The 12,570-nt window shown below is 52.6% G+C and overlaps 1 protein-coding gene across 3 annotated transcripts in view; it reads right to left on the bottom strand.

Moving 5' to 3' along the window:
- Window positions 1-12,570, bottom strand: part of EPHB2 (EPH receptor B2) — a gene marked incomplete at its 3' end in the record, with an annotated part of 185,321 nt that overhangs the window by 37,057 nt on the left and 135,694 nt on the right. For all 3 annotated transcript variants that reach the window (XM_081214529.1, XM_081214527.1, XM_081214528.1), the window contains exons 4-5: window positions 4,957-5,112; window positions 3,471-3,806 (exon numbers count right to left, since the gene is read on the bottom strand). In XM_081214529.1, coding sequence (XP_081070655.1) covers window positions 3,471-3,806; window positions 4,957-5,112 — 492 coding nt within the window. The remainder of the gene's footprint in view (window positions 1-3,470; window positions 3,807-4,956; window positions 5,113-12,570) is intronic.

Below are 12,570 nucleotides of genomic sequence, written 5' to 3' on the forward strand. Positions count from 1 at the left end.
CCTCATTTATGCCATCCAATATGTACACTCTGTCCATGTCTTATCTTCCCAACCAGGGCATAAATCTCCATGGCAGGAACCGTGTTTTCTACAGTGTAGACTTGGAGTTTCATGGTCCTGGGTTTAAATCCTAGTTGAGCCCACTTAGTAGCAGGACTTTGCATAAATGACCCCACTTCTCTGGGCCTCTGTTTCCTCCTCTGGCAAAGGGGGATAGTGCGGTGAGGGTGTGTGTGGCTGCACAGCCCCCAGCTGGGCTCTGGGCATCTATGAGAGAGGGGGGCTTGTTAAGGGGCTTGGAACAAAGAGGAGGGGGAAAGGGTGGTTATGACCCAGAAAGCCTCAGGGCTTTGAGGGCTTACAGGGGCTTGGACTCACTTAGACCCGACTTTCCCAAATTTGTCTGATGCTAAGAAATACTTGAGCCACTTGTTAAAATGCTGATTCCCAGGTCTTATTCCTGGGGTTCTGATTCAGCAGGTCTGGGGTGGGGGCAGGGGACCTGTGTTCTGAAAAACTCTCATACAGTTCTGATGCACAATTTGGTGGGGAAATTGAGGCCCAGAGGGAGGAACTGATTTTTCTCAAGTGTGATAGGTTGGATGGGTGATCTCAGCTCCGCCTCTATTGTAACACGATCACGCACCCACACTCTCTGCCAAGGAGCCCTGCAGGGTGTGTTCACTGTGGATGACTGTGCCACCGGCAATGGCATGGGTTTATGTGGCCTGGCTTGGCTTGGCTACTTGTGTTCACATCATTCACCACAAGAGAAATAAGCCTGGGGGGCTGCTAGTCCAAGGAGAATGAGGAGACATATGGAACAGACTGAATCCAGCCCACATTCTGGAGCTCTGCCCACTTCAGAGGACCTGGTGCCTATTAGCTAAACCCTAGCTGACCCAGAGATTAGTGAGTGAGAAAATAAATGTTATTATTCTAAAATACTGGGTTTGGGGGTGGTTTTGTTATGCAGCATCATTGCAGCAGTAACTGACCAATACACTAGTCACATAGCAAATGAATGACAAAACTGGGATTCAAACTCAGGTCCCCTGTTCCTAACCCAGGGCTTGTTCCTCACTGCTTCTGCCTTTTAATCCTGAGGGCTCCCCCTGCACCCTCCTCTCTGGGAGCCCTCACTTCCACTCTGCCCCATCTCTCTATTCTCTGGGAACTTCCAGCTCCAGACAGGAGGGGTCCATCCCAGAAGCCTTTGCTGCTAATAAGCTGAGCTGGTTAAGTAAGCAGTTTGACACTCAGGGCTCCCAAATGGATGCAGGGGAGGCCTCCACAGCTAGAGAAAGAACTCCAAGGGCTCTGGGGAATTCTAGCTCCTCCCAGGTGAAGAGAGTTCCCTCGCCTCCACCCCCACTGGGAGCCTGGCTTCGATCCCTCAGAGCTTTGTCAAGCTGGAGAGACTCACAGCTGAGGCTTCATAATCTGCCAGGTGTGTTCGCCAACAGCTGCTGGCTTTGGAGGGTTCTCTCAGATTGCCCTCCTTGAGTCAGCTCCAACCCAACCCCAACCTGAGGGGGGCTTAAATGCACCCACGGGCCTGCAAGTGCCACAGCACATGCTCGTAACCGCACCCTCTCAGCCCAGCAGCACCACGAACGCTGACAAACAAAACCACACTCCTTCCCACACACAAACACACGGACGGGCTGAGCCACGTTCAGATATACAAACTCAAGCTCAGACACAGCCCCCGCCATGCTCCTCTGATTCAGACACACCCATGCTCACAAATGCACGTATACGTGAGAAGCCACATCGACAGTCATGTGCAATCACAAACACATGGTCACTCGGACATATCCAATGACACACCACACATTCTCACAATTATGCACACTCACACACACACACTCATCAGACCCACAGTCCATGGTTCCTTGGATGCACCGTAGACTGTGCTGAGCACTGGAGTCTGTTAGACCTAGTCAATTCCTGCCTTGCACCCTGCCTAGCTTAGTGACTCAACTTCTCTGAGCATCCTCTGTGAAATGAGGACACAGGTTCCTCCTGCTCCAGGAGGCCGGGAGGTGGCAGTGAGGTCACGTGTGAAAGCACTCCTCAGCCAGGCAGAGCCCCTCCGTGTCCTTATGCATGCCCTTCCTCCTTCTCAAATTCCATTTATTTCTATCATTCCCTTCAAAATTCTGTTAGTCTTTCAAACTGCAGGTCAAATCCTGCCCCCTCCAGGAAGCCTTCCTGGACCTCCATCTCTGGATGCCCTGAGTGCTTACTGTGTGGGCCCCACCTGGCATCCGAAAGATAAGCTGGGCAGCCCATTCACTTTCTGTCCTGGAGCCTGACCTCCCTTGGCTCTACTTAGATGGGGCCCAGACCACGCTTAACAGCAGGGGCTTGGCAAAGGTTGCTGAGTGAACAACTGGGGGGCACACTCACAATGCCAACCACAGAGTCTTCTGCAGGAACCACAGGAACCATAAGGTCCTTGAAAATCTCACATGGCCCTTGGGTGGGGTTGAGGCTGGAAAGCATCTCCTGGACCTGGCCATCTGGAGGTCCCAGGTGACCCTGAGGATAGTGGCTTTGGTGGAGAGGTAGGGCCGGAAGCCTGAGTGCAGTGGAGTGAAGAGGGGATCGGGGGAGGTAGTGAGACTGCATTGTTTGGCAACTTTTTTTGTTGTAAAGGAAAGAGGGCAGATGATGGGGGTGCCACATGGGGCCACAGAAAGTATTATTACAGATGAGCCTGGGGAGAGGAGTTTTGGTGGAGTTAGACTGGAGGGGACTGAAGGTTCAGAGAAAGCATGTGTGGAAACTGCTAGATGTCCACTGAAGTCTGTCTCCCCACCTTCTGCTGTGATGGAGGTTTGAGCTAGGCTGGGAGAGATTACATCTCCCAACCTCCTCTGTGGCTCGGCGAGGTCACGTGACCACGTTCTTTCCAGTGGACCAAGCCCAGGAGCGACGGGCGCCACTTCTGCCTACCTTGTTTAAAACATATCGCTACCCTGGGTCTTCTGTCTCTCCCCTTCCTGCAGGCTAGAGCGCAGACAAAACTGCAACTCAGCTTCAACCAAGCAGACAAGGAGCATGGAGGCTGGTGAGACCAAACGGAAGGAACCCGGGTCCCTGAATCTCCAAGTGGATCAGAGCTACCCTGCTTACCTGGACTGCTCACCCCTGGACTCTTACATGAGAGAGAAATGCACTTCTCTGTTCTTTAAGCCACCGAACACTGGGCCCTTTTGTTACAGCAGCTTTACTCTCACCTTCAATAACACATGCTTAACAAATGCCTGCAATTATTACATATGCCACTACAGTGGAGAGGCAACACTTACTCTCCCGGGTGGCTGGATCACACGGACAGCCTTGGAAAAGTGGAAAGCACTCCACAGATGTGAAGGAGTCTTTAACAAGGGCTGGCAGGATACCCATCTGGCTCAGCATGGCGCAGAGCTGCCCCGGGCGCTTGCATTTGAAGTGCTTACCTGCCTGGTTGGTGGTGATGTTCACAGAGGCGAACTGCGGTGAGAAGGGGCTCTGGTCGGTGACGCCATTCACGGCCTGAATCTCAAAGGTGTACTGGGTGTGGGCCAGCAGGTCACTGATGTAAATGCGAGGCTCGGTCAGGCCCAGCTGGCGGGGTGCGTACTGCACGTTGTCCCCACAGCGGGTGCAGGCGCCCCGGCCGGAGCCACAGCTCTTGCAGATGATGTTGTAGACAAGATCCTCACGGCCTCCTGAGTCCCGGGGCGGGCTCCACTCTAGCATAAGGGAGGTCTCGTTGACACTGGAGATCACGGCCTGGGGTGCGGAGGGGATGGCTGGGGAGGGGGAGAGGTGTCGGTCAGTGGGGGCTCTGGGGGTACGTTCCCCAAGAGATCCCTCTGTGCCCACTGCCCTGGCTCCAGCCTAGGCCTCCCAAAAGGTTTCCTCCAAATCCTTTCTCCTCTCCACCCAACAGACAAGCTTCTAGAATATAACTCACATCCTGGTACACACATCTGCTTAAACCTTTCTCCCTGGACTCCACCCTCCTTGGTGTTCCTCGCTAGGGATAGTCTTTTCGTGTTGGGGGTTATATCCACTCAATATCTATTTCCCCTTTTTGCTTATAACCCAATTTTATTCAGGGTGGCAACTACCTCCAGCTAAAGACTTTATTTCCCAGCCTCTTGTGATTAAGTGCTGGCCCCTGATATACAGAAATTGCTGGTTAGGACTTTTTTTTTTTTAAGAAAAGAGACAGCTGTAGCATGTCCTTTTGTTCCTTTCATTCTTTCTGCTGCTGAGAATGTGTGTGATGGCTGGAGCTTCAGCAGCAATGTTGGACTATGATGTGACCTGAAGGGTAGAAACCACATGCTATGGATGGAAGAGCAGAAGAAAGTGCTGGGTCCCAGGGAAGTTCATGGATTTACCACACTACCCTCAGGGCTGCCTATCTTTGGGTTTCTATTATGTGAGAGAATAAATCCTTATGGTTTAAGCCACTGGGGTCAGCTCTCTGCTACTTGCAGCTGACTGCCATTCCTGTCTGATACAGGGTTGTGACATTGCCCTCACAGTCACCCTGTTCTTGGAGAATCTTGGCTTGTGATTCAGGCAGCTGCTGCCAGGAAAGAACACTAGGAAGCCTTTTCTACCACAGACACCACCTGTGTTGGTTCTTCTTCTGCCAACTTCCCATTCTCTGTCCCTTTGTGAATCAAGACCTTGACTTCATACTCCATGTGACTTAGCAGAAGGGGATAAGGAGCCAGATGCCAGCTCTGTGGTGTCTGCATGTTGGCAGCATGACTACCCCAGGATGGTCCTTTCCAGCCAGTTTTCCATTTCCCCTCCCACCAGGTAATCGGCTGCTCCTCACTTAGGAAACTATAGCCGGAGAGCCACCCAACCCTCACTCTGAGCTTTTCAGCAGGTGGCCTCGGGACTCGGTCAGGCGTCGCCCTTCTGGGGCCCTGAACGTACTTGTGCAGGGCATGTCCAGGGGGTCCAGGTCTGCTCTGTAGTAGCCATTGCGGCAGACGCAGTTGGTGGCCCCTTCTGAAGTGGTCCGGCTGTTGATGGGACAGTGAGTACAGGCCTCATCCCCTTGGTTGGCCTTGAAGGTTCCAGATGGGCAACCTGGAGAGAAGACAAGGAGAATCACTGGGGAAACCATACGAGGACTCAGGCCACAGGCTTGGAAGGACGGTGCAGCATCACAGAGTGGCCACACAGGATCACAGAGCAGCCACACAGTGTCACTGATGGGGAACCCCATCTCCTGAAGCTCTTGGGGGTCTCCAGGCCCCAACATGGCAGTCCTAGCTGTGCCCAGAAGGTTTCAGGCTACCTGGTTTCTTGTCTCTGAAGCTATCTATGGGTTCAACTGGTGCCCCTAGCAATCATCCTTTATCTACTCCAGGTTGGCTGTGCTACAGCTTCTAGGACCAATCCTGACTTAGTCTGAAGACTCTGCAGAGGTCTAGGGCAGTGCCCATGGCCCAGTCTTGTTTACTAATGGCTGGCTGGGCCCTGATTCTTGTAACTAGATTCCTGGGTTCCAGATGATTGTGATGATTACAGTAAAAAAAAAAAAAAAAGTCCTAGCACAGCACGGGGCATGTAGAGAGGTGATGTGGTAGAGCAGGAAAGAACTCTGGCTTTGGAAGCAGACAGACCTGAGTCTGCTGCTTTGGCCTTTTTCTAGCTGTGTGGCCCAGACAAGTGGCTTAACCATTCTGAGACTTGGTTTCTTTATTAGGAGAACTATGATGTTAAGACCCATTTCTGCAGGCTATTGTGAGCACTTGGCATAAGTGTGTAAGGCACATGGCATAAGGTCTTGCAAAGTACAGGTGCCCAGGGAATAGGAGCTGTTATTATAGCAGGTGTTTGATCAATTTATTGAAATAAAGAGGGCATGCAGTACCAGGGACAGCCTGGGGAGGGCAGTATTTACACTTGGTGGGCATTCAGCAATCCGGGCTCTCCCATGGGCTTTGGACTTCATCCCTGCTCTGGGGGGATGCTCAGGATTTGGATTCAGGCTCTAAAGCTCAGGGCTTAGGGTGACCACTCCTGTGTGGGCCTATGTGCAAATCCACCCTTCCCTTCCTCCTGGTCCTGGGTTGGGAATCAGGAGGCCTGGGGTGTAGGCCCTGCCCCTTTCTTGGCCTTCTTCTGCTTACTGGGGTTCATAATCTCAGCTCTGTTGTGGTGCCTCAGGTGGGGGATCAAGCAAGAGGTAAGTGAGAGGTGGAGAGGGAAGAGCTTTCCAATGGACAAGTTCCTCCTTGGGATGAAATGTAGCTGAATTGTCCACAGGCCGGGGGCTCTCACCTGGATTGCATTCCATGTTCATGTGCTGTGTGACCTTTGGCAAGCAACTCCACCGCTCTGAGCGTTAGTTTCCTCATGTAAATGGCTCACACAGATTTCCCTAAATCATTTTTCCAGGCCCAGTCTTCAAGCTTATCTTGCAAGTCCAAGTCTTAGCAACTCGCCCTCCTCCCAACTCCTCAACCAGCTCCAGCCTCAGAGACGCTGCCCTCCTCGGTCTTACATGACTTGAGTTCAGGGTACTTTACCCCCCTGCCATAATTATTCATCAAGGGGATCTCTTGGCCATGCCCTCGGCTCCCCCAGGATTGGAGCCTTGTCTGAACCACAGCTCCTTCCCCTGTGCCTAGCATAGACCTGGCACTGAGCAGGCGCTCCATAAATACTTCCTGAAGCTGCCTGCTGAAGTGGAAGGAGCTTGGGCTTTGGGGATCACATAAGTAGAAAGGCAGTGAGGAATGGTGGTTAGTGTGCAGGCTGCCTAGCAAATCCCATCCTAGCAATCTGTCCCTGCCATCTGGCCTTGGGCAAGTCACTTAAGTTGTTTCCTCACCTGTAAAATGGGGACATTTTACATTGGTTAATTCAGGCAAAACTGCCTAAACAATTCCTGGCATTATTAAACTGTATCTGGTTCACGTACCAGTCTGCTGGGTGACCTCAGAAAGGTAGTTCAACCTCTCTGAGCTACAGTTTTCTCATCGGTAAGAGTGCATCTACCCCATAGAGTAGCCATGAGGATTGTATGTGATGAAGAGTGCCTGGCCCAGGGGTTGCAGTTACAATCTCAGGGAAGTCTCAGTAAATAAGCCAAGGACAGTTCCCCCTGGGGTGCTAGAAAACAGAATCCTCCACCCCCCTGGGGCCCTACTTTGCCTGCCTTTTGGAGGGAGTTTCCAGAAGGTGGCACCCTTCCTAACCCTGCAGCCCTGGCTGATGCCACCCTGTCCAGGCCCTGCCAGGATCTCGGAGAAGATCTTGGCTTCAGCCCAGTCCTTAAGGAGCCGCCAGAGAAGGAAAAGACAGTACTTTGATGCAACGAACCAGGCTATGGTGACACCAAAGAAGAGGATGGCAGTGAGTGCCTCGGGCATCCATGGTACAGAAGCCAGGGCTCAGAGTGTAAATATGAAATGGACAACGTTTATTGAGTACTTATTAAATGCTGGCACTGTTCTAAGGACTTAACCCATAGTAACTCATCGATGCCTCACCCAGCCCTATGACAGAGGTAATGTTGTCACCCTCCTTTTCTGATGGGGGAAAGAAAGCATAGAGGTGAAGCAACTTTCCGAGGATGTGGGCTTACGGTGGCAGAGCTGGGATTGGATCCCGGGTGGTCGGACTGCAGAGGCCACTTCCCTAACCACCACACTCTTCTGCCTTTAGGAGACTTGCATTGGGCCAACAGTCCATGAGTGCCGGGCAGGGATTGGCAGCTTCTGCTCTGGGCGCCTGTCCAGGGCTCTCTGCACTCTGCCGTGCTGGCCCTGGAGCCCCGGAGTCCTCCTGCCTGCCCTCCCTCTTGGGGACCTACCTCTCCCTGCTGGCTGGACGAAGGGGCAGCCCACCATCTCGGCACTGTCTAGTTAAGACACGCAGGCTGCAGCCCTGGCTCTAGTTGAGTGGTTGACCTCTCTGAGCCTCAGTTTCTTCTGCTGTAGAATGGGGACACAGGGATTCTGTGAGGGTCTAGGACTATCCTGATAGATGCCAGAAGCTTTTGGTCCCAAGACTGGGATCCTCCTGGCTCCCTCTCAGGCGAGAGCCTGCCCAGCTTAGCACGTCTCTTCCATCTGCTGGCGGTTCTGCGGGCCTGGCTGGTGGGTGGCTGCCCACTCTCCCCTCCACGCTGTGCCAGCCCCTCCATCTGGACCACCTTCCTGGCTGTCCTCTCCCATCGCCATGTCTTGACCCCTCTTTGACTCCCCAGGCTGCCTCTTCCAGAAGCCTTTCCACTAGGTGTACTGCCCGGCCACCACTCGGCCCTCCCACCGGGCATTCTACGCTTTCTGTATCTTTTGTATCTTTGTGCTTCATAAAACCCGCTCTTCTGTCTTGAGAAGTGGTGTCGCTTTCCACCTGGTCACCGGGAACCCTGGGTGCCTCGTCCTTCCCCTTACCCCCTGCAGCCAATCAATTACCAGGTCTTTCCTCCTCAGCAGGGCCCAGTCCTGGCTCTTCTTTGCGGCCTTCCCACCCCTGTGGGCATCCAGAAAGCTCCTCCCACCCACTCCTCAGCCCCTCATGGCCATCTGGCCTCCTCCTGCCCATGCTCCAGGGCCAGCTTTCTAAAGCACAAACCTTTCTGTGTCATTTAAAAATCCACAATGGTATACAATGGAATATTATTCGGTCATAAAAAGGAATGGAGCACTGATACATGCTCCAACATGGCTGAACCTTGAAAACACTGTGTGCTTCATGAAAGAAGCCAGACACAAAGGCCACATAGTGTACGCTTCCATTTATATGAAAATGTCTAGACGAGGCACATCTATAGAGACAGAAAGTAGATTAGTGGTTGCCAGGGGCTGGAGAGAGCAGAGAATGGGGACGGACTGCTAATGGGTACGGGGTTTCTTTCTGAGGTGATGAAATGTTCTAAAGTTGACTGTGGTGATGGTTACACAATTCTGTGAAAACACTAAAAATCACTTAATCGTACAATTTAAACAGGTGAATTGTATGGTATGTGAGTTACATCACAATAAAACTCCTACTTCAGAAAAATCCACAAGAGCTCCCTAAATTCCTCTGGGTACTCAGGACCCCAAGGCTGGCACCTGCCCCCCTCAGTGCCCACCGCCCCAAGCCTTGTGCCCGATGCTCCACAGTCAACCACATATGGTGCCGCCCAGGCTCACACACACACCTCCGGCCTGTGTCTCTCCTGCCCTGATTACCTGGAATGCCCTCCCTTTGTCATCAGGCCAACGCCTACACCCCTTTAAGACAGTGAAGGTACACCCCCTTCCAGGAAGTCTTCCCCCACAAAGGGTTGAGGTGCCCACTTTCATTACTTACAAATCTGTAATGATCTGGCTGGACCGTAAACTGTGAATATGAGGTCCGGTACCTAGTAAGTGATGGATGGGTGTAGTGAGAGCTGGGAGTATCCAGCTCAGCTACCTTGTTTGACATTTGAGGCAACTGAGGGCCAGAGAGGAGCAGACACACATGGCTCTTTAGCAGCAGAGGCAGATTCTGATCCCAGGTGTACTGAGTGACTAGGGTGTGCCAGGGCCTCAGCTCCCATCAGCCACCTCTTCTCCCACAAAGAGGGGTCCGGGGCAGCTCCCCCGTCCACGTTGCCCAGGGGCCCAGGGGTCACGCTGCTCCTAGCTTCTCAGCTGGGAAGGCACCCCGTCCTGCCAACACCTGAGTCTCCTGTACAGAAGTGGTAAGAAAACAATGAGAGCTGAAGTCACAGACTTGGGTGGCTGCACCTCTGACAGGTGTGTGGGCTCAGACAGTTCTCCCGCCCTCTCTGAGACTCAGTCTCCTCCTCCGGGAAGGTAGCTGATGATACCTGCGTGGTGTAGATGTAGTAAGAGCCTCTGAATGGGTCGCCTGCTCCACCTCTGCCTCCCCGCCAATCCTCCGCAGTGGCTGGAGTGATCCGATGAGAATGAATCAGAGCTCACACTCACCAGGGGCTCCCCGCATACTTAGAATGAATGCGCACACCTAGCCCTGCAAGGGCGGCTCTGGGGTCTTCCTGCCCCTTCCTGCCACTCCCCTCAGTCGTAGTCTCTGTTTCCTTTCCTTCCTTCCTTGAGCCTCATCCCAATTTGTAATTGTATTAGAAAACAATTACGTATGTCTTGTGTGCCATCTGTCTTCACCCTGCACTGGAAGTACCTGGAGAGGAAAAGAAGAACCGGGTTTGTCTGGTTCTCATTGGTTCCCTAGCTCCTGGCAGAGGAGTGGGAACATAGCAGGTGCTCAATAAACATTTGCTGAGTGAACGAATATCCCCCTTACAGGGTTTTGTGAGAATCAGATGAGAAAGTGGGGTAGAAAATACCTGGCCAAGTAAATGCCAGGTTGTTACCGCTGTTATCATGTCAATTTCACCAGGCTGCATCGATGCTCAGATCCCTCTCCACCTCTCAATGTTCTCCCCACGGGTCCTCCCGTGAGCCTGTCCACCAGGGTGACCAAGTTGCCTCCAGTTTTCAAACTGGAAGTTCTGCATCCCAGAAACGCCCTCAGTCCCAGACAACGCTCCCGAATGCTTCTCAGCCCCATGTGTCACCTCTCGTCTGTTGGCAGTTCTCTGGATGCCCTGGCTGCACACGCACTGTTCTCTGTGCCTGAAGGTCCTTCTCTCCCATCCTCCTGCCCTGCTGGATTGGTGAATCTGACATGTGCACCTCTGGGAGGCCTGCCCTCTACTCTCTACAGCACACAACTCAGACTCCATGGACGGCTGTGTGCTGGTAAATGGCTGGGGGGTGGGGTGGGCGGGAAGCCCTGATTTGCTGTGTTTGCCAATTTCTGTGGTGAAAATGCTCCCATCAGGGCAAATCTCAAGCTACCAATCTGAGATAACTGAACACTGAGTTGGGAAGAAATGCCCAGAGTCAGTTCTTGTGATCCAAGCCAGCAAAAAACAGCCCATCCCACCACTGGACCTCACCCACATGTAACCACCCACAGAACCCTGGTTTAAGTAGGGGCTGGGGCTTTAATCTCTACACCCCGAGCGCCTAGTACAGGGTATGGCACATAGTAGGTGCTCAGTTAATTCAGTTTGCTGAATGAAGGCAGGTCTGTCTTCCTAACTGGACAGTGAGCAACTTGAGGGCAGGAGCTGTGGGTTTGATAAATTAACATACATAAAGTGCTTAGAACATACAGCAAGTGCTATATAAATGTTAGGTATTATTACTCACCCAGCATGCAAGGACAATAAAAATTCCCACTTATTATGTGCTTTCCGGGTGCCAAGCCCAGTGCAAGTGATTTACATGGGTTCTCTCACTAAATCCACATGACCACCCACGGAAGTAGGTACCATTATCACCCCCATTTTACAGATGATGAAAGTGAGGCTCAGAGGGGGTGAAGTGAATGCTCCAAGGTCACGCAGCTACTAAATGGCAGAATTGAGGTTTGACTCCAGGTCTTTGTGGTTCCAGGACACAAAATTATCAAGTTGCTGAGTGGAGACACAAGCGGAGACCATCTTGTCAGGGCTAATTAGGGGACAGGGCTTGCTGGGGTCACTCAGCAAGGTAGAGCCAAAGCCTGGGCCCCAAACCCAGGACTTGGAGCCAAAGCAGCCAACCAGCACCTGCCTTCTGCAGACGCCCAGAGCCCTTAGCCAGGCAACCGAAGGCAGGGATGGCAGTCGGCCGGGAGGAGGAGAGAGGATTATGGGGAAACAGATTTTCTCCTGGCCTTCCCCCTGGGCTCCGGGGATAGGTGATAATTGACCGAATGAGCCATGAGTCAGGCCAAGGCAGGGCTCCATCTGGGCCTGGCATGGCAGGGCTGCTAATTGGCACCGGGTGATCCTCGAAGCCTCCTTGGCTGGCCTGCAGCTGTGCTCCCCCTTTGCCTCCCAGAGACTCCAGATTAAGCCCCAGAATGACTGGTGCCACAGTGGACTCAGATGCTGTCAGGCCCAGTGTGCCAGGCCTCCAGGGTGGGCAAGGAGTTCCTCTATCTTCCTGGGGGGTCCTGTAGACCAGAGGGCTCTCTCTGTGGCTCTGAGGAGAGGCAGGCTCACCACAGTCTAGCTCCCACTCCCGAGAGCTTGATGAAATTGAACCTGGGCATGAACTGTGTAGCCGGCTACCCGGGCGGAATCCCAAGCCTGCCTCTTGCTAACAGTGTGACGATGGGTAAGTCACCTAACTCTCTGTGCCTTGGCTTCCTTGTCTGTATAATGGGGGGAATGATGACACTGCTCTTATATTTGCTGGGAAGATTATACGAGTTAATTCACAGAAGGCACTTGCAATAGTGCCTGCCTGGTTCATATTAAGGGCTATGCAAGTGTTTGCTTTTATTATATACATTCTTCCTTGGCCCACCACTTGCTCTGTGCTAAGACCTGGGGATAGAGAGACAAAGAAGAAGTAGTTCCTGCCCTCAGGAGTGTGGGTCCAGTTGGGGAGATGGTGAGTTATGAATTTATTCAAGAGATGCTTATTAAGTCCCTATTGTGTACTAGGCACTGAGTCATGCAGACAAAAGGCCTAGGCCCTGCCTGTTAGAGGCTACAACTGAGCAAGAGGCTGGCAC

Source organism: Mesoplodon bidens (genome assembly GCF_964165515.1).
Source record: "Mesoplodon bidens genome assembly, chromosome: 2".
NCBI lineage: Eukaryota > Metazoa > Chordata > Mammalia > Artiodactyla > Ziphiidae > Mesoplodon > Mesoplodon bidens.